General features: G+C 32.8%; 1 protein-coding gene across 2 annotated transcripts in view; it reads left to right on the forward strand.

Annotated features, from left to right (window-relative positions):
- LOC111087703 (protein MMS22-like) overlaps positions 1-20,746 on the forward strand; it is a 126,650-nt gene extending 105,904 nt beyond the window's left edge. For both annotated transcript variants that reach the window (XM_022395281.1, XM_022395282.1), the window contains 4 exons: positions 11,361-11,416; positions 15,140-15,277; positions 19,533-19,724; positions 20,557-20,746. In XM_022395281.1, coding sequence (XP_022250989.1) covers positions 11,361-11,416; positions 15,140-15,277; positions 19,533-19,724; positions 20,557-20,623 — 453 coding nt within the window. In that variant the 3' untranslated portion in view covers positions 20,624-20,746. The remainder of the gene's footprint in view (positions 1-11,360; positions 11,417-15,139; positions 15,278-19,532; positions 19,725-20,556) is intronic.
- The last annotated feature ends 2,760 nt before the right edge of the window (positions 20,747-23,506 follow it).

Genomic DNA, 23,506 nt, shown 5'->3' on the forward strand with positions numbered 1-23,506 from the left:
AAAATTTTTTTATAATTTTCAAGTAGCCTAGATTTAAGGTCAGACCAGGGGCATGTTGAGCCATTGTTTCCTTGAACACACATAGAAACCATAACAATATATGAATTTAAATGCATACTACAATTTACAGGTTTAATCTTGGCATACAGTGTGGTGGACTCATCTATTTTAAGTATCTCCTCCCTACAAAAAATAAGGTCGACAATATGAAAAATATGTGAAGAAAATTGTAGAAATTATACTCATAGTATACATATTTTAGTTATAATAACATGGCAGAATATAAGAAATAGTTGGTAATATGAATAAATGCAAGGTTTCTCGTACCAAACAATTGAAATAATTAGCGATTTATTGCAAAATAATTTGACAGTTTGGCAACAATAATGTCCTGAAAATTGTAACACGGTTGAGTAAAAAAAAAAAAAATAAACCTTTTTTTAACAAATATATCAGCAACGTAGAGACGAAAGGCAATCTTGTCATCGTATATGAAAATGCACATCTGCTCACTTAAACTTGGAAGAGTTTCTTCTGAGACCTTTCTCTAGAAAAGTCTGTTATGATGTCTTCATAATCTAGTCTCCCTGTTATGTCCCACTCAATGCTGAGCACAGCCAAATCTGAGTATCTCCTCAAATAGTGCTGAGTGTAGATGATATTTATGCTCTCCCTCAGTATATGATGACATAATTGGCAATAAATATGTTTGGGAAGGCCATATCTAAATTGGTAGTGATAATTTCACAAACTGCATCTAAAGGTGTTTTCGTCACATCTGACTTTCCTTTTGCATACTGAAAATATTGAAGAAGTTCATCAAGGAATGAATCTTCAAGATCGTCTGGATAAGCCTGTTGCAGCCCTTCGACGTATTTCAGCGGACTCGATTCTCTCAACATTGTTCACATCAGTTAACACACCAAACTGGGCATTGAAAGCTAAAAACACAACTTTTCAGTGGTCATATTCTGTGGCCAGATGATCAAGGATGGTGTAAAACACACTGGTATGAAACTAGTCTTGTGCTGATCCTGATTGTGATGGAGTCACTCTACTTTTATTATACATATTATGTCTCACTAGCAATTCAGCTTCCTGTTCGTAATTGCAAAACTGAGAACTAATTTCATGTATCCATGCAAGTAGAGTGTACATTCCTTTGCTTGCAAGAGTTTGATATTATGGTGAAATCGACTGAGAATAGTGTCCCATGTTACTGTTAGCAGAGCAGTTTTGAATTTGTCAAATTGTTTTCATAATCATGCCTGACTTTTATTACCATTTTAATTTTATAGTAGTTTGACCACAAACTATGTGTAGCATCAGATCTTACAGTCGAACAAGTGTTTGAGAGGATTTTTGGCATACATGAAAACCCAAGGACGATTTTGTTCCACCTGTGAGTGGATGCTGAGCAGAAAGTGTAGAAAATTTGTAGGAAGCCAAAAAAGTCCATAGCCACTATACAACAACTAGCTGCATGAGTTTCTACCAGATTTAACGAATGTGCAGAGCATGGAACATACTCAGCATACAGTTTTTTACTTGAGCTTGTAGCCCAGCATATTTCCCTGTCATATTGCTGTCATTATCATAGCTTTGCCCCCTTAAGTCACAAACAGTAATTTTGATTTCTTCAAGTGCTCTGAGCACCAAATCTGCTACGTGTACTGAAGTGTGATTGCAGGTTGGAATAAACATGAGAAAATGGTCAAAAATACTTCCATTGAGAAAATATTAAACTGTTAATGTTAACTGATCAATATAAGTAATGTCCAGTGTCGAATCCACACAAATAGAAAAATATTTGGCTTCCCCAACTTCTCTAGTGATTGTGTTTCAAACTTTCTCGGCCATGGATTGTATAAGATCATTGTACATTGTGTTTATGAGATAAGATGGGGTGCCTTTACCTTTATAGCCATATCTTGCCATATGATCAGCTAAAAATGGATCGTACTCTTATAAGAGCTCAATAATACCCAAGAATTTTCCATTATGCACTGAACTGAGTAACTGATCAAGGCCTTGCTAGGCAGATCTTGTTCAACAAGGAATTTTATTGTAAAAACACTCGTCTCAGAACTGATTTCCAGTATTCTCTTTCATTCAGTTTTTCATCTGTCAGCAGGTTGTAGACACATTGTTGTGCATTGTGGAAGTTCACCATGTTAATCAGTGCATCCTGATGGTTATTGTTGTCTTTATAGGTTTTAATATATTGGGTGGCATGCTTCCAGTTGTCATAACTGCATGTAAAGTGCAAAAAAACCTTGGAGAAAAGCATACATAGATAGCAAAATGTTTTGCCACTTGATGGGGAATATATCAAATTAGATTGATTGACTGTTTTCCCATTTTCCATCTGCTTTTGAAATAAGTTTTTTAGGCAATATCTTGACTTAGATTGCTCACTTTCAGCAGAGCCCGTATACGTACGCTGTGAAACCTCAAAACCCATATTGATATTTCGAGGTGGTTCATTCTCTACAATAAATTCCTGCAGTTTGTCATAGAAGTGGCATTTCACTGGATCACTGAAAAAATTAAATGTTGATAAAACTGAAACAGTTGAAAATGATTCACAATGATTAGCTTCCTGATCAGTTTCCACATAAGACTGTTTCATGTTTAGCATCCATGTTACCTTTGCTGATTTGGGATTCCGATTTTGGTTATGGGGAATCAAGGTCTATTAGGTTTTTAGTTAGTACTGGTACTTGATTACCAACCATAGTATTGGGGATGAACTTTAACAAAGCCCCTTTCTGCTTAGCTACTGCAGTATCTGCTCATTCTTTTTTTGTGAGTTTTTGACTACTGGAGGGATATGTACATTTCATGTCTCTCTCACATTTGTTCATTCTGAAAAAAGAAAATTTTGAAACAGTGATGTGTTTGACATCAATATGATAGTTGAAATAAGTTACTTGACTATATTATATTTTTTATTTAAAATAAAACAAATGGATTTTTACTGTAATATAGTCGTGTTACATCTTCTAATTCTTCTTTATTATTGCTCAAAAAATATTTTATATATTTCTGTGGTACATGATTTAATAATAAATGATGACGCTGTTATATAATTCCTTTTCATTTTTCCGTAAATAACATAATCAATAGGAGGTACTTAACTAAAATTTGTAATTTCATATGGCTTCATGCATACAAAAATGCTTTTCTTTGTAAACTGAACAGAACAAAGCTAGTAAACCATGCTAATGTAAAAAAATTACCAGAAATTAAGGTATAGAAATCATACAAATTTTCGTGCAAAAAACATAATAACTGTTATATATATATATATATATATACATACATATATACACATTTACAAACTGACATACATCTGCACTTACATAGTATTGGTACATTATAATATAAAACCAAGGATTTTAAAATTTTTTACTAAGATAGTTGTTATCATCAAGATCACAAAGAATATAGAAATATCTCTGATAGTTGCAAAAACAAAGAATATGATACTGATATATACATGAAGTGAATTTATGTCAATCCTGTAGTACAATTTTATGTAAGTGCATGCTTGTGGTGTTAACAAACAGAGATATTCTAGGAATTAACCCAATATTTTAAGATCTAAACCATGCAGTATACTAGAACTTGTGACCACATTTCATGAGAATACTATAGTTCATGGCTATTCCAGGTCAGTAATTTTGTACAATATACACACAAGCTCCCTAAACTCTATCCATTCTATTCATAAAATTATGCAATCCTTTCTTAAAAGCACCCAGTGTATATAGATGCACCATATGTATCAAGCTTTTTATGTTGTCATTGAGTAGAAAAACATACACACATACAAAAACACTATACGTACGATATACTTTCCCCTCATGGCAACAAATTAAAAACTGAATGCTGGAAGCATTCAGCATCTTTAGGCCTACCGCTCTTTGGCACTATGAGCGAGACTCAGAGTTGCCGTATGGCAGTTAACTTGTTAGAAACATTCTGTGCCAATGATACAAGGCAGTAATACTTTATGTTATATGTAAACAATAGTTTTGAAACTTGAAAAGATTATCAAGTAAGGAAAATAAAGAAAAAGCTGGAGGAAATCAGTGTAAAGTGTAAAAACAGCAGTTAATCAGCAGGATCAGATATTATTTATATGTAAAAATAAAAGTGCAATAATAATGTTATTTTCCAACCATTTTTAGTTTTTTCTTGATGTATTTCCACTTTCCAAAAACCTCTTCTCTAGAGTGCAGGGCCTCTTAAAGTGTGGGGTCCAGGGCACGTGCTGTAAGTGAACTGTCCTTAACATGCCCCAGGGTCAGACTACACAGAAAGTAGAATAACATCAATTTATTTTGTAAAATAAACTTTAGATAATTATAACTTTATCTTACAAAGTTTAAAACCATTAGGGCATGGATAAGAATAAAACTAAAAAGTCTATTTAGATAATATAGTATGAAATGTTTGACTGATAGAGAAAAATAAAATACATAGGAAGATGAGAGCTTGAGAAAATAATAGTATAAATCGATACCTGAAATAATAATGTAGAGAAATAGAAGCATGAATGAAAATGTGAATAATAATATTGATAAAACTTTACAAACTTAATTACAAGTTATTCAGAATTTTTTTAGAGACGCTCAAAGGTCAACAATCCCAGGATCGAGATTGATGCCATTCGGCGTTACAGTATTTAACAGTGCTATCCAGTAAGCTTCTTCAGTTTCCCTGTTTCTGTTTGATGTAAAATTTGTCTCTATACCTGTCAGTATCATGTCATCAAATAAGTGGTCAGGCATGTTGAAATACTCTGCAACCAGAAGTTCTTTTTGATTGAAGATTTGTGGTGATTAAACAGTTGTATATAGTTGTATAGTTGTTTTAGTTTGGCCTACATACTGAAAGTTGCATTTTTGGCATTGGATTAAATAAGTAGCATTTTTTGTAGTGCATGTTATGGGTTTATTGATTTTGAACCGTCTTTGGTTGTCTTTATCAGAGAAATTGTTAGTCTGCTGCATGAACGTTTGGGGATGTGGTCTTGTATGGAAGTCTTTATCCCCTTGGGTTGAGTGCATATGAGATCTCTTCAGTGGAAACTTGCACAAGATCCATTAGAGGATTTTATTTCCATTTCTCCTTCCCTTGTTGGCAATCTGCATTGGCGGTTGGTCAGGGCTCACACTTCCTCCCCCTCATCTGGATTTCTGTATCTTCACGAACACTTCCCTTCAGTGCTGGGTAGTGCGAGTTGATCAGCAGGAAGCTTGAGGTTGGTGGTATCCAGCCAAAAGATCTTATCATATCAACATTCTGGAGCTTCTGTCTGTATGTCATGCTTTGGATCATTTTCTTCATCTTGCCAGGAATCATCTGGTCATGGTTAATTCTGACAATTCTCTGGGGGTGGCTTACATCAATCACCAAGTTGCACTCACTCTCATTCCCTTTGTGGTCGAACCTTGGATCTCCTTTTGTAAGCCAACATGCTCGGTATTCCTCTCCTTGCATGCCAAGTTCCAGGTGCATTCAATCTTGTTGCAGATTGTCTTTCCCTTCCTGAAAAAAGTTTATCTGATTGAGCGGTCTCTCAATCCGCTTGTTTTCCAGTGACTGTACCTTTAGTGAGGTACTCATCACCTGGATTTATTTGCCACATCTCTCAATATTAAGTTACCTATGTTTTGGTCTCTGGTTCCTCATCCACTTACTTTGGATGTCAATGCATTTAGTCAAGATTGGACCAACAAATACCTGTATGTTTAGTCTCCCTTCCATCTTCTTCACAGGGTGATCTCAATCATCCATGCTACTCCTATTTGCTCCGTACTGGCCAGCACAGCCATGGTTCCCACAGCTGCTTCAGCTCCAGTCTGCCCCTTCTTTACCTTTTCCTCTTACTCCATCCCTTCTACATCAACCTCGGTCACCAGTATTCCATCCAGACCTTCATATCCTCCATCTTCACGCTTCAATTTATCTTGTTTCTCCCAGCAGGTAGCTTCTTTTTTAGCTTGTTTTGCCCTTATAAAATTTCCTTCTTCAACAAAAACCATACCCACCTTGTTTTCTACTGTAAAAATACTTACATTCTGTCCAGTCACGATTCCTACCATCAGTAACACAATGATCCTGGTAAAGCTACAGATGTATCTACTACTAATATGCATAATTAATATACTAATACAACATATATAAAATACATAATTATATGCATATATGACTTATCCTACTTAACTTAATTACAATTTCACAATTAGTTTATCATGTTTTTATTCAGCAGTAAGAACCAGTCTAGAATCCAAGGGTTAGGTGACAGGCAAGGTACGTCTGTGTGTGTGCTAATTGATGGGACAGTGAGAAAGTTTCGTATAGCAAAAATACAGGTGGATACCCCATATTTTGTAGGAGACCTTGAGGTCTTGTGTATTAAGGAACCACTACATGACTTGGTGATAGGAAACTCACCAGTTAGTAAGAATTTAAAGGAACTAGACAAAAAAAAAGAAGACTGCCGAAGCAACTGCAGTTATCAGAAGAGCTTAAAGGGCTTTTAAAGTCTCAAAGAGTGACAACTCAAATGTAGTTTCATAGGAGCTGAAGAAAGTGCAGAAGAAAGACTTCACTGCAGAAACTTGGGGACAGTGCCCAAGTTTTTAAGAATTGACATTTACTCGGCTTAAGCTGTAGTTTTGCTTCTCGTAATCTATCAAATACATACCTTAATCTTTCTAAGTGTTCTTCAAAGCTTGCAGCAAACACTATGACATCGTCTAAATAACAAAAGCATTCCAACTCTTGCAATCCTGATAATACAACATCCATTAATCTCTGAAGTGTTGAAGACGCATTGTTTAAGCCAATTGGAATTCTATTGATATGGTATTTGACTGAAAGTTAACTCTTTTTCAACTTTGGCTCGGTCCTTGTAACCATTTTGTGCTTGTTATAGTTTTCATGCTATAACTTCTAAATTAGTAAGAAAATGTTAACAAAATTTGGCAGTTTATCAGTAAACATTACAATGCTTTCATATGCAAAATATGTAATATTTTTATTAAGTCTTAAGCAATGTTTCTCTCATGCCTTTTTTTTTCACATCTTGACTATCTATCATGCAAAATGTAATTTCCATTTTAACATTAAAAATACTTTTATGCATCAGATAATTTTGAAATTTCACATGCAAAATCTGTATAATGTCCAGATAGTTATAAAACATTTGTTAAGAAAAAACTTTATATTTTAGCTGTTATTTTCGGTAATTAATCTCTGTAAATTTGACCGATCTCGCAACCACCATGACAAATTACGAATTAAACATAAATTATGCTCCTTTCATTCTAGAAAAAACACAAATTATAACACAAAAACATAAATGTTTAGACAAAATAGCTTAAATCTCCTAATATTATACATTTATGTATATATTTTATTATACTGACCTTTCACTCGTGCCTGGCTAACAATACAGAAGTTACAACAACATGGCTCATGTGCACTCATGTTACTATATCAAATAACATAAAGGTGACCTTTGGTCTGTACAAAGTAACTTGTCTTGGCTGTGTTTTAGTAGTCTAGTATTTTGTAAAACACAGTCATATTTCAATTATTATACATTATATATGTATATAGATTATTGCTATTTTGAAATAAGTTCTTAAACTTATTTTTCTTAAAACATAGAACAGTAAATAAAAAAGGAAAGCAAACAATTACGTCTTCTAGTTACGACCTTTGTACTCGGTTGCTGCTTTATGTAGGTTGCTAAGCCTTTAAAAAATTTTCACGTGGAGGACATGAAACAATATTTTTTTAGGTTTTATATATACTTTTGAATAACTAAAAATCATAAATTACTACATCAATACCATAGAATTCTATTATAATTTATCAAACTTAGCAACTAAGCTGTATTTGGGTCTAAAAATATATGAAACTTCGAGCAGACTAAAGACAACCTACTTCATTGAAATCTTGGTTTACAAGAAAGAAATGGTGTTAGGGAGCATTTCCAAAATGGGAAGGAGGTGAGCAGGGTGCCACTAAGTTTGTTTTATTACGTGAGCAATATCTTAGCAAATAGAAAAGATATGACCTTATTTTATATGTCAGCTTGTATTTTGACTTCACAAACATCTAATTTGAAGCAGTGCTGCATTCAACATACCACGTGACACACAAAAATCAATATTTATCTGTGTTTTTAATTTTTACTTTTGAATTAACAAATTGAGTAATATATAGTTCTAAAATTTGAATTCTAATCTACAGTTTGATTCCAAACTTACTGACATAAATTCATGAAAAAGTAGTTCAATAAAATTTTGAATGTGAGTTAACAAACTAGATGACATGGCCTTTCACCTGTGACCCATCTCGAAAGGATTAAAACAAAAGCAGTATTAGCTTTATCCTCTTCTTCTATTTTTACCTGCCAATATCCACTTTGTAAATCCATAGAAAAAACTATTTACTTTTACCTAACCTATCTAAAGTTTCTTGGATATTATGTAATGGGTAAATGTCTTTGACTGCTATACCGTTTACCTTTCTAAAATCCACACAGAACCTTAATTTTCCATCCTTCTTAGGAACTAATACAACTGGGGATGTGTATGGACTACTACTCCTGTTCAAGCATTTCTTTACACATTCCTTTAATTCTACCATGTGCTCTGGCATTCTATAGGGTTTCTGTGCTATAGGCTTATTGTTATTCAACACTATTCTGTGTTTAACCTTATTTGTACAACTGTACAAGAGCCATTTTTTCCTACAAATATGTCTTTATGTTCTTCTAACAAAGTTATCAAACCTTGCTTATACTTCTTTTCTACATTTCCTAAGATAAAATCCCCATCTATCTTATTTTGTTGTGCTTGTCTATTAGTATTTCGTACATTATACTGTCTTACCACTATGTGCTTAGGTAGTATTACTTTTTCTTCATTTATATTCAACACTTTTATAGACACTGTGTCTCTTTTGGACACTACTAATACAAGCAGCTATATAAACTCTTGTTTCCTTAATTTCAATAGGTTCAATTAACACTTCTTCATTACACTTAAACTAATCTACTTTTTAACTTCAACAATGAATTGACTTTTCGCAGGCACTTCGGTTACTTTAACTAACCTTACAGGTACCTATTGGGATGCTCTGTTGCTTATGTTAGACATAAGTGTAGAGTCATCTGAGGGGTTTGATATTTTATATTCCTGTTTAACAGTCTTATTTTTTATCTTATTCTGCCTTCCTTTATTATCACTTACTTTATTCTTCATTTTCTTACTACTACTACAGCTACCACTTCTGCTAGGTTTAGAACCTTTCTGTTTATTCTTACCACGCCAACTTTGTCGTGTATTGCTACACTCTGGAAGATCAGTGCTTTTGTATTTTGACAGTTGATTCTTAGCCTCACAAATGTTAGCATTCTGTGTCAATTTACTAGTTCTGCACTTAGCAGTGAAGATTGAGCACCTGTGTCAATCAATAACTGACATGCTATACGCTCTATTTCTACTATAACTGAATCTTTTATTCTATACTGCCAGAACTACCTGCACTTTTGCTCTGTTGTCCTGGCAGCGATTACAGTTTTTGATTCTACAGCAAATGTAGGGCTACTATTATTTCTCAGGGACTTTCTTCTGAAAGTCCCAGCCTTTGTAGCTTTTCTGTTTTCTGCCTTAGGCAAGCTTCTGCAATCTTGAGCTACTTGGCCTTTAATACTACAATTGAAACATGCTATTGGATCATTTCTTTTCTGTTTCTGAAAGCAGTATTTCACTATATGGCCAACCTTGCCATAGTTAAGATATTGGAAGCCACCAGGCTTATTCTGCTTATTTTGCCAGTCTGCCTTATCTGTTCTATTACTGCTTACTACATTTACTGCAGAGTGTTGGGGTTCATATATATATCTGTTTTTCTCACAGCTCCTCTCAAGTAGCTACTTCGATGAGGTCTAACATTTATGTTGCTGCAAGCTGCATTACTAAGCAAACCTCACTTAGAGGACATCCACTGAAAATATGTGATAGTTTGGGTTAACACAGTCCAAGCTACAGAAAGTGGAAAATTGCGAAACTATCACTTCTGTTAATAACACACAGTGTGTCCTGCAGGTTGTTTTGGTGCCACGACACACAACCAATGTCTTGATAATAAGTTATTTTTTAACACAAGCTATGTTACTTTGTAGCATCAAGTAGCACAGAAACTGTATTGTACTATAATCATATTGAATATCAAATAGTAATTATAAACTGATCATTTATAAGACCTCACATCATGACATATAAGGAAGGTAGTAAATTGCAAATAGGCTTAATAGCTGACAGTGTTAATGTTAGTAAAATTCAAATTAATAAAAAATACATACAGTAAAGAAAATCATCTTCTTGTCTTTATAAAGTAAGAAATCGACTTAGTTGCAGTTATCTTGGTGGATTCACATACAGCATTTTCATGTCAAATTCGAACCTTACTGCATTGTCCACAGAGATAGGTTGTCATATTTTTTGTAAATTGGGTCACGGGCATGACTTGTGTTACAGCAGAAGCATATAGGCAACAACAAGAATCAACATAGCAATAGTATTGCGAAGGACAAAAGTAACAAGCTTTTCAGCCACCAGATTAGCTGTTCATAATCACACACCCACACAAGAGAGATGTTGGAAAAGTTTCAGTGTAGTCATTCCTCAAAATCAAAACATAGGTAACTAAGAAACATCGGCATGGACAAAAAAACGTGAAGAACCAAGAGATATACATTACATGAATCAAATCTTGTGTGCAGAACAGTCAAACCATGCACAAAACTGTACTTTGTATACAAACTAGTGACATTTAATAATTTTTATTGTAATTTGAGTGCCAAATGCAGTTCCTGAATTCTGAGTTCAAGTGCCTGTCACCAACCACCTTTGGAAGAACCCTTCACTGAATGCAGCCCAGAACCATTCTTTCTAAAGAAATTACTGTAAAGGGTATCAGATACTTATATTTAATGTTGATATTGCAAATTGGTGTTTTTTGTGCAAGTGATTTTTCATAATTTGTAGTACATTGTTTCCTTTTAATTCATTTCTCAAATTGTTGGGGATAATTTTTTATAATCCAGCATTCTCCATAACTTTTAACAAATCATTTCATACAAAACAGATACTTCATAATTCATCAAATATATATGTCTGAAAGAGTTCGTTTTATTCCATGATTTATAGTGTATCATAACTTTAGTACATCTGGCCTAAAATTTACACTGAATGAAAAGTCTCTTGTAAGGAAAAGTAAAAACATATTAGAAATACTTTTTAAAAGTATTTTTTTTCATTTTCTAGGCTGTAGTGTTTCTGATGGAGCTTTTTACCAGAGCAGAAGATTTCATAAAAATCAGGTTTGTTGAAATTGAACAGAAAATAATTTTGAAACATTACAGTTATGATGTTAATATTTGCAAAACTTCTGTAAAGGAAACATTCACAGATGATCTACTGTGTCTCTCAGCTACAAATCTCAGTGAGAAAAATCTGAATAAAAAAGAATTTTGTATGATTAGTTTAAAAATAAATCTTTTGTTGATTTACATGTGATAATTATCTTGAAAACTTATGATCAAGGGATATAACATATATATTTATTTAAAAAAATTTTAAAAACTACTGAATTAAAGTTTGCCTCCTTTCTTTATATGTAATGAGAATTTTCATCAAGAACTTTCTTACACTTTCTGTTTAACATTCACAAATGGATAACCAAATTTAAGTGTAAACAGGTTTTTGCAATATTTTAACCCTCTAAGTAATAATAGAATTATAGAATCCTATATTATAAACTGTCATGATATCTGTAAATGATATTGGTTTGGTAATTTGGTATTCTCAGATTAACTGATTTCTGTTAAGAGCATTAGGTAGGTTTCCGTTGCAATGGGAGAATCAGTTGATAAATACAAAGTAAATCTGAAGTTGACTAAACTGACTGCATTTTATGCTAACAAATAAAGATGCTGGAAACAGTGTGTAATTCAAAATGAAAACTACTTAGATACAGAATAAACAAAAAATTTTGAACATTTTTACATCAAAGGTATGAAGTAAAAAATACATTATATGTCTACATACCACACTTTCCATCTCCTCTGTTTTAGGTTTGTCCTCAAGTTGAAAATTAATTTTAACTTTAGAATTAATTAACTGTATGCTCATCACATGGTCAAGAAGTACATCAACTTTCTCTAGTCCCTGTAAATATCTTCTTACAACACCAATAACAACCCTTAAACAAAGAACAAAAATTCAAATATATCAAAATCCTTTAACTATGATTTGTAAAGTAAAATATTACTTGAAGAAATAATAAAAGATAAAGAAACCCTTGAAAATCTATTAACATGAAAATGGGGCACTTACAAAATACAAAAGCTCTTTTTGAAAATAAGCATACGTACACACACATATATAGATATATACATACATACATACATAAGAAAAACACCTTTAACAAAAAAAAATACATAATACAAAAATAAACCATATAAGATAGATTAGAAGTACATGCACATATATAAAATGCCCTTTTACAAAGAAAACTAACTAAAGGGATACATGACCTGTTGAGCCATTGGTCAAAACCAATAGCCTTGCCTATTTTTCTGCTTGGCAGAGTATGGGCACTGCTGGTTCTAGGACACTTGCTAAGCCATTAATTGTAATCAGTAGCTTTTCTGCTTTTGCTGCTCAGCAAATTAGAGGTAGCTCATTCACCAGTGCCCCAGCATATCACAAGTGAAGCAGTTGCTTACTCTTCCTATCCAAGCAGAAGTATTAGCTGCATAGGCTGTAGCATTTAAACTTGGATATCCCTGCTTGTTCACCCAAAACTAGTGTGGTTGCATTACAATGCCTGAGTGTGTGGCTAACAACCCTCAGCATGGCTGGAACTTGACATGGTGGAGGTGCCTGAGTAAGATGGTCCATTTAAGGTATAGCCACAACAGCAGTTGTTGTGGGCTTCTTCCTCTCTGAAGTCAGGCTCAGAATTATCACTTCATACCTTGTCACAATGGAAACTGCTTCAATTAATCTCAAAGTTATCCATGGGAATGTCTTCTCATTCTTCTAAACCCACTGCAGGGAAAGCTTTACTGAGCAGAAGGCACAAATCATCCGTGTAAGTGGCAAGATTCTTGGTGGCATTCCTCTTTCAAGCTTTAAATTTGGTTTGATGAATTACTTGATTCTCCACAGAGTCGAATTGATAGTGCAACTTGGACACAACTACATTTCAGTCTTTTTTTCTTTTGTCTCATCCAAATGCTGACTGGAGCTTGGGGCTGAGTTGTCCAAGCTCAGAATTAAACATTGGACTACCTGCTACTGAGTTCAGCATTTTTAGTAGTGACCAACCTTAAATGCTAAAAAAAAATGGTTCAAATCTTCCTACATCACTCCTTTGAACATCAGGGTGAAGTCTGTTCGACTTCACTCACAGAGACCTGTAATGCTGCCAAAGTCTCTGCCAGTAGGAAGCTAGATCTACTTAGTAACTCCAACAGGTAGTTATTTTCTTGTCCATGATGGCAGAGCAGCATGTTGCTGTCAGCAGCTCATCTTGCAGCTTTGCATAACACATGGTTGTCTTGGCAGGATACATTCTATCTCGGAGAGGCTCACTACTACCACATGGTTCATTGTCTTTACCCATGGGTGACAACTGTCTCACTTGCAGGACAAATAGCTTTGACTGATTGTCACCAGCAGTGCAACAGTCCTTCTTGGGTGGTCTTTACCAGAGCTGGAGCTGTGATACTCTGGCTGATGATGGCCTGTATAGACCTCCTATTTTTTTCTCAGGCTCACCAGGTTCCATTCTATCTCTGTGACCCTTGGTCATCCATGCATCCATTTCACTGAGACAGATTCTCGGAGGCAGCCCTTGATCTGCCATTCTGGCTGCGCTTGATATCAGCCAATCTTCACGAGTCTATGGTTGCAGGGAGATCAGTGTTAGTGTTGTTTACAGTCTTATCCTTCTATGCTCAACACCTCACTGAACAACAATTTTTGTCCAATGGCAAACTCTCCTTCTCAGTTATGAGTATCTCTACATATAGAACACACCATTCCTTCAATTAAAAGTACTGCTTTCAGTTTATTTAAACTAAAGAGTTCATGTAAGCCTAATATGCACATTAATAAAAACAGAAAACTCCACAATAATATCCTCTGGTCATAGCACCTAAAATTATCCATCCCAACTACTGCAAATAAATGGTAAAATATAACAAAACTAACTTCACAGAATTTTCATAAAAATTAACAAATTGTTTTAAATACTTGCAAAATTATGACTAAGGTGTTTTGTACTTCTTGAGTTCTGTATCTACTTTCTGTTAAGTTGATGTTCTGTATTGTTCATTTAATAATTTAAATCTAGTATTGCACATATACAATTAACCCTTTAAATCCAGGCTGGTCAAAATTACAGCACCCAAACTTTTCCATCCTTCCCCTTTGTGGTATTTTCAGATTAACTTATTTCTGCAAAGAATTACATCTGTCGACTTTATAACAAGATTTTCAAGATTATAAATTACAAAGTAAATTCGAAGTTGAATAAATTTTCTGATTTTTAAGGTAAGAAATAAAGAGAATGTACACAATGTGTAATGCAAAATGAGCAATCTATATTTATATCAAAGCATGAAATACAGTGTGCATACTTTGATTTGACACTGGACTGATGAGTTGATTAACAAGCTTTTTTCTCTCAAGATGTTTCCCATAAAAAGGAAATGTCGGATTTACTCTAATGCTATCCATGTAACTGGACATTCTTATTCAACATAAGGGAAGGCATAACCTCTAGATATCATCTGCTTTGCCATTGAAGAACACTACTGTAAACATCCTTGCACAACATGCAAGTGTATTTCCATGGATGAAGCAAGTACTATCATAAGAGAATAAGAAAGGAACAAATGTAGTTAGGATTAAGTCAGTTTAAAAATTTTTTAAACAATTTGTTCACACATAAACTGCATAGATTCAAACTGAATGGCAAAATGTAATAAAACCAATATCATAGGATTTTCATAAATTATCTTAAATTCTTGCAGGATTGTTACCTTAGTGTTTGGGTCAGTTTTGGATCTCCTGTTGAATTGTGAGAACTCATCCATTTTGCCCCATCTAAAGGACTTTGTGAAAGTTGTGCTGTCTACTGGTCATAAACCACTACAAACCTGTAACTATCAGTATGTATCTATTCTCTGTTAAGTTAATGTTCTTTATTGTTCACATAATAATTTAAATCCAGCACTGCATGTATTCATTTCACCTTTAAATTCCAGCTGGTCAAAAGCCAGTTAATTTAACTAACCTTGAAACCACTGTTCTGTGAAACTATACATATTATAATTCCAAATGTACTGTTTCTTCAAGAAATCTTGCAAGCTTTGAGACATGGATAATTTGAGTTTGTAATTTTACATACTTTATTAGTAGAACAAATGTAAGCTTAGTGGCCATAAAATAAAACTTGTGCTACACCTTTAGACTCTACAAAATTAAAAGTTTTAGCAAGTTTGGAATGTTTATATATGTGTGTGTGTGTGCATAATTATGTGTATATTCAAGAAAATTTACAAGCTTTAAACATGCATACTTTCTTTCTAATTTTACATACTTTATTAGAAGAATAAATGTAAGCTGTAGTGAGCGTAAAATAAAGATGTATACTATTCTGATAGGCTCTACAAAATTAAAAGTTTTAGGAATTTTTGAATTTATATATATGATTAAGTCTGTCAGTAAAAATTACAAGTCTGTTGTAAATATAAAATCTGATTTTTTAGTAAAGACTTGTCTATGAATTTTTTGAAGCCTTTACTGAGTCAGTCTGATTGTGATTCTCATGTTAAGAATAAAAAACTTTTCATTTTACAGTTTCATATTTCATTTGTATTACCTGTAGAACCTCCTAAAAGAATTGGAAATTTTTTTTTAATTTTATCATTAATTTTCTTTATCATCACATGAACTGCACCAAATTCATTATTGTATAGTAAAACCAAAAGTTTAAAGCTATAAAATAAAGTTTGTGATATGCTTTTCTTTGAATTTATCATGTGTCATCACATCTTCAATATAATTATCTTCACAATTTCAGTTGTTAACATTTTCAAATCTGTATTATTTTATGATTTATTGCCTGGCATGGAAGCAGTTTATTCATCCATGAATTATATGAGCATTGGTTCGCCACGGTGTTATTCACTAAGCTTAGTTCCTTTTCTCTAAGCTCACTGTTCAAATTAAGATTAATTACCTTTCAAACATTCATTTTAGAACACAAAAATTTATCAGTCACTAGAATAAAATGTCCCAAAACTTAACTGGCTTTTTAACTAAACTATAAGTAGATTGAAATTCTTTTACTCCTAGAAACAGACTTTATTCAACGTGGATCAAACACTTCCTCCTTAACCTTAGTCTTTTGCCACCTATTTGCAAAAGGATGGTTGTAAGCTTGATATTGAAGACAAAAATACTCTTTCTACTGGTTATAACCATGTCCATCACCAATGTACATGTATAATTATATATTTGTCTTGAAAAATAGACAGATGGGAAAGGTTACTCTGGTGAGTTGGAAACATTAACTTTCTTTTCATAGTTAATGAATCAAATTTTAATATTATATAGATTTGGTTTCTTAATTTTATAAGGAAATTTAAAAAAAATCCTCAATCTCTCCTAGAATGAGAATTGTGACATTTGCTATTTAGATCTTTCCTCTTCTCTAACTTATCTATCACCAGAGGCATCAATAGACACTGCCATATGGGGTCCATGTCTCGATTCTATTTAACTGTGTCCCAAATCTCCAGTTGGTGTCTTGAAAAATCAGAATAGAAACCATGATCGATATCATACTGAAACACCTAAAATTCCCGTGCCTATAGGCCCGATACCCAAATTTTTAAGTACCTAGCAATGCTTCTATTTACCACCCTTCAAGGAATATGGAATTTAATGTAAATTACTCATTAAAATGTATTTATTACTCAGAGAGACATAATTTTTATAGCTTTAAATCATATTTGTTTATGGAGTCATAAACTAGAAAATCAAACCCACTTGCCATACCCACTGGTCACATCCTCTCTTTCACAAATTGCCAATTGTTCTCTGTGATGTTTCATCGTATGTTATTTATAACCACTAGAAAGCCAAAGTTTTAATCTATTAAATGACATATTATATTACATTGTTTTCTGTACAGAGAATATAGAATTTTGCTTCCAGTTCAAATTTTATTCCCACTAGAAATGCATCAAGAAACTTAACTGATATTTTGACAGCACTTATCGCATAGTTAGAAAGCCAGAAAAATTATGATAGTTATAAAACATTGTCTGCTTTTTACATGCTATTTTTCTATGATCTTAGGTGCATTATTTAATTAAATAAAAAATTTACTGTAGTAGTACCATTAATATGAAAAAGTAGGCTTAAGTTTCATCAACAGTTGACAACAAAATAAAGACCCAAGTAAGTACTGTATTTCTTGTTTTTCATGCATATTTTTTATTATAAAAGTAACTAAATTATAAAAATTAGAATCTTATTAGGTTAGATTAGGTAAGATAAAGGAAAATAATAATGATTATTCACGAGATGTGCTTGCAAGTAGCTCATGAATAGCTTGTGCATTACATAATATGGTAAGATAAAATAACATAAAGTATAAAGTTTGAATGAAGAAAAATCTTTCAACATTATTTAGGATATTGTAGAGATTATGTTAAGGAAATTTGACAAGTTTGAGATGAAGAAAATTACTTTTAGTCTTAACATGAAAATTACTTTCCATTCAGAGCAGTCAACACTTTGACTCAATATATTCTCAGAGAAATATTTAATAAAAAAATACTTCCTTGAAAATTCTGATTTTTTGTCCACAAAAAAACTTACTGAAAGCTTGTGAAATTTCTTGAAGATACATACAAAACGTGTTAGAAATTATAGTGTGGAAACTCTAAAGGTCAATTTGGGGTCACAAACTCAGCAGAATTGTCTGAGCTTGTACCAAGAAAGTTAATATCTCAGCGAATCAAGAAGGTAGGAGGCTTGAATGTTCCTTTTGAGTTTATCAATACTTGTAGTTTGTTTATAATTGGATAGATACTTTAGAAGTTATGTTATCTAAAAGGGAGAATTGAAAGTACAAATGACATGTCATATGACATAGAGAAGTAAAGACTAAGAAATATTGTAAATATTTCATTTTGACATTAAAAAATTAAAACTCCAATAATATATGAAGTGCAATTATAAGCTATGTGTGATGCCAATTTTACTGACATACATTGATATTAAAATTGTTTCATTAAATTTTGAACATAAGTCTGTAAGAGGTCATGACGTGTACTTGTCATATTGACTGAAGCCCTATAGAAAAGGTCAATCCTTTCCATAAGTGTTTAATGTAAAAATGGAATAGCTCAAAGTTCCTAATCAAAGCTATGCAAAATACAGAGAAACAATATTGTAGAAAAAGTATTCTGATAGAATTTCCTTGTTATTAATTACAAACTTATTTAAATATTGAAAATTTTTAATATAATATTTAATAGTTGATAAGTGAAATGTAAACTTAATGGGATGTCACTAATTTCTTTATTTGCTGTCTGAAGGTCAATAAAGTTGTTTTAATTTACTGACTTTTCTAGAAATTTCTATAAATAAAAGAAAGTCTTGAAAACTTCCATTTCTGTAATACATTCCTCATCCTCTCTGTCAATTTATAAATATTTTTAGAAAATAATTTGTAATATTTCTTCTCAGCATTATTAATATTTTTGAAACTAACCAAGGTGTATTTTCAAAAATTTATACCATTGTTATTTTAAAGGTTAAGTTATACATGTTTTATCATGTTACAGGTTTAAATATCTGTTAATAGAAATAAACAAGTGATATTGTATTATTATTAGTCCTTACCCTAATTATGTGGAAATTGCTTAAATGAAGTTGATAATAATCACAATTCACTTTCTTAATCAGGTTCCTACCATAGCAGTTGTTTATGCAATTGATAATACATGTCTGTCATAGTCAGCTGGACTGGTAAGCCCTGGTATTAGGCATAGAGCTACATCAGCACTGGATGTGGCAGATATAGTGTGGCATATTATTGGATAATCTTCTTTGCTTTCACACATAAGCTCTTAGAATTATATTGTTTGTGTAGCATATAAAATAAAGCTATAAATCTATACTCTTTAGTCATTTTCAAGATTCCGGGTAAAACATAAATTTGGTATGCAAGTTACTTTGCTAAAATATTTGATTAAAGAAAAGAAAAAATCCCTTCTGGTAAAATAAGATTACTCTTTAATACTTTTCATGGCAGTAATTTTTTATAGTTTTACTCTTAGGAGCTTGAGGCTAAAAATTAGGTTTATGTTTAAATTATTAGTGAATGTATAATTTCTCTACCCACAGTTCTGAAATTTTAGAAGTGACAAAACATTTTGTGAGGCATCATCTACCATGGGCATCAGGAAAAGCCTTCAAAGTTCTTGAATTCCTGTTGAACCTTTCACCTACTTTAATAACAAACATAGTGTCAGTTTTAACAAAGACAGTGGAAGAGATTGAAGAAAAACGAGGAGTTGGGCAAGATAATTTACTACGGTTTGTTTATCTTGAACTAGAGTTTTTACTTTTTTAAAACTATTTCAGAGAGGCTACATTATATTGTATTTCATCAATATTTTTTGGTATTCAAATAAGTTTACAACCTTACACTTAAGATAAAACAATATTTCATGATTTGTCAGAAATACTGCAATTTGTACTACAGCAACTAGAAAAGTTATTTGTACTTGATATTAATGCAGTGTTCTGACACTTGAGTTTGTGATTCTAAAAATGGAATGATTCATGTTTAAAAAAATCAATATAAACTTCTAAAACATCTGGTTCTGGTTTCAAAGTTATATGTTTTTAATGTCTAGAATATATTTTCATTGTTCAGCATTTTGACCTTATGTACACTTCATTATTGTCCATATATTATACAATAAAATGTAGTTAAAGACTGATGAAAGGAACTAAAAATATTTTTAATCTAAAATGACAGCTACTTTTAGAAAAATGCTATCAATGTTAAATAGGTTATATTGACTTACTTGTTTTAATTGTCACATATTTTAGTGAATAAGGTATTCATTTTTTCTGTGACCTTGATAATTTTATTAACTGTGTCATTCCTTAAGATGGGTTAACCCCATCCCAGCTATTACTATATGTGAACTTTACCTAAGTATATGTTTATGATCTTACAACATTGGGTTTAGAAGGATATTGTACTTACATACAGAACACCTGCATGGAAATTAAGAAAAATGTATACATTTTTACTACTACTATAATGAAATGTTCATGTTTGAGCTGCATATTTCATAAATTGTTTCTTTGTTATAAAGTGTATTTCAGGATTTTATTTTTGTTTCTTTTATAACAGACAGAGAATTCACCACCTCTTTTCTAAATTACAAGAAAGTAGTTCCTCTTTAAAGAAGTTGGTGTGAATGTGAAAGATAAGTAGGAAATTGTTTTTTTTCACTGTTTCATTATACTGTGAACATTGTTAGTGGTATAATATGATAATTAAAATTGTATATGTAGATATTTTAATAAAAAACATTTCTCTATCTCTTGCTTGATTTTCTTGTCTTCCATGTATGGATTATGGAACATCCTATACTAATAAGCTGTTCACAATTGTCAGAAGGGTGAAAAATGCATTATGTGTACAAATTGTGATAAATCAATAATTTCAAATTACAATATTCTTAACAAGTTTTTGAACAGGTGCAGTAAATAGCTTTGGTGACATAAGATAAATAAACTTTGTATAGAAACTTAAATTGAAACATACTGAATGCTAGGAAGAAATATTTTTATATACTAGTTGCATTTTCAGTGCCAGTATGCTTTATTCATACGAAGTCATGTATATAAATGATACTTGAAACGATCAGTACTTGATGAAACTCCATAATTAAAGAATTGAGAAAAAAAACAATACAAATTTACATTTCACAAATACACCATTTATTCACGACTGTGGTTTTGCCAGTAAAGGTATTATCAGGTACAGGCTGAAATGTTTTGTAGCAGGTTTATATATGTTTAAACAAAGAACCAAAAGTGACCTTGACATTCATATAGAGACAAGTGGGGAGGAGCTTAAGTTTGTTTGGTTGTTTAGAACTTTTTCTGGGTTTATTTTAAGACTTCTATTTATTTCCAAAATTCCCAGGCTATCCAGTTTTTTACCCTTTTTATAGATACGTAAAATTTTAAAGTTTTTGTCTCGATCAAATTGGTGTATAGTTTCATAATATACAAACCTGTTACAAAAAATTTCAGACTGTACCTGATGATGCTTTTTTACTGGTGAAACCATAATTGAGAATAAATGATGTGTTTGTGATGTGCCTAGTTTTTTGCTCAATTCTGTAAAGTCATGTATGTTTTATGAAACTAGTATGTGCTTTGCTAAATCACCACATTCTTGTGTTCACATTCAATTACAGCATACTTATGTATGTGTGCTAAATTATAATACCAGTCAAATATATTGCACACACACATATTCATGTGTTATTTTCTAAGCAAATTTTTTTTTATGTTGTGCAAAAACGTAATAGTTTCTGTATGTAAGTCACCATCAACAATCAGCAGTTACCTGTCAATTTTTTTTTAATTTGCCTCCATGTATTATTTTCCCAGGAGTTTGTTTCAAATCAAAACTACAATATAAGTGACAATAAAACATTTTTTTCTCACTCTGATATTCTAACTGTATACATTTGTGGCTAAATTTGTGGATGTATTGGTTCATTATTTTTGCATCTTTTCACTGTTTATGTTATTTTGTTTGTACATTCCTTTTTCTTTACTACTAGTTACATCTGATTGGGGATTACATTTGAGTCACAATTTGTTATTTTTAACTGGGTGACTTTTTATTATTGTTCTTTATGATAGATTTTACTTTTGCATCCTTTGTCTTCTAGGTTCTTTAGGTGGACTTATATGTTCGATATTTACATCTTTTATCTTCTAAGATCTTTTAGTGGCTTTGTACTTTAAGTGTTTTTGCTTATTGTTTTGTGTTTGAGGTCGAATTTCATAGTTTTGATGGTTTATTTTTATGTCCTTTGTAGACTACAAATTTCTAAGTTTATTAGTTCGTTAATAATGAGTACTTTCTCTGAGTATGTTTAGTTTATGTGACTTTTTTTTGGCTACACTTCATGACAGTTTTGGGTTCTATCTGAAGTTCTGCTCCTCCCTCAATCCACTTCCCAGATCTCCTTCCCTTGTCCTTGGTATCATACCTCATCCAGTCATCTTGCCAAGTTTTTTTAGACCTCCTATACAAAGGAGCTATCGAGTGGTGCCTACTCAACCGTGATTTTACTCCTTTCTGTTTGTTATCCCCCAAAACCCGAGAGATTGGAGACCCATCATAGATCTGTCCCAGCTGTATACCTATCTGGAGTCACCTCTCTTCAACATGGAGTCCTACCTTTCACTTAAGGGTTTTTTCCCTGGGACATTGGATGACCAAGTTTGATGTAACAGATGTCTCTAATTGCCCCAGTGTCACATCGTTTACTTCAGTTCGCCTACAAGGGTTCTGTCTTCCAGTTCTGGGCACTGCTGTTCAGTCTTTCTTCAGCTCTGTATGTGTTTTGTCAAGTAGTATACTCTTTTGCACATCATCTTCACTTCCTGAGTCTTCAAGCTCACCATTCCATGGACGACTGGCTACTATTTGTCTCTTTTTATGCCCAGCCATTTTCTGCATGAGAGGATCTATCTCTTTTGGGGATGTGGGTTTTCTTGGAAGCTCTCATTCCCTTGAGTTGAGTGCACATGCATTCCCTTCAATGGATGCTTCTTGACCAGTGGAACTTCTCCCATGATCCCTTGGACCATCTCATCACCCTTCCACCTGGGATCAGGGCTGGCATTGCTTGGTGGCTCAACAAGAACTTGACCATCGTGGAGATTCCCATTCCTCCACCTCGTCCTGAGTCTCATCTGTTCACAGATGCTTCCTTGGTGAGTTGGAGGGCCTTCCTTGATTAAAAAGAGATTTTGTGTTGGTGGTCAGTCGAGGAGTCTACTCTCCATTATCAACATCCCAGAACCTGTGATAGTTTATCGGGCTCTGTATCATTTCCTTTTGCTCCTGCAGGGGTGGGTGGTTATGGTTCATTCTGACAATTCCACTGTTGTCAGCAATATTACCAAGCAAGAGGAACCAATTCCAGATATATGTGTTATCAAACTCTGTATATCCTGTACTAGGCCAAAGACCATGACATGACGGTTCTGGCGTGTCATGTTCCAGGAATTATTTATCTTGTGGCTGATCACGTATCCCATCCCAACCA

This window comes from Limulus polyphemus, unplaced genomic scaffold (genome assembly GCF_000517525.1).
Source record: "Limulus polyphemus unplaced genomic scaffold, Limulus_polyphemus-2.1.2 Scaffold2506, whole genome shotgun sequence".
NCBI lineage: Eukaryota > Metazoa > Arthropoda > Merostomata > Xiphosura > Limulidae > Limulus > Limulus polyphemus.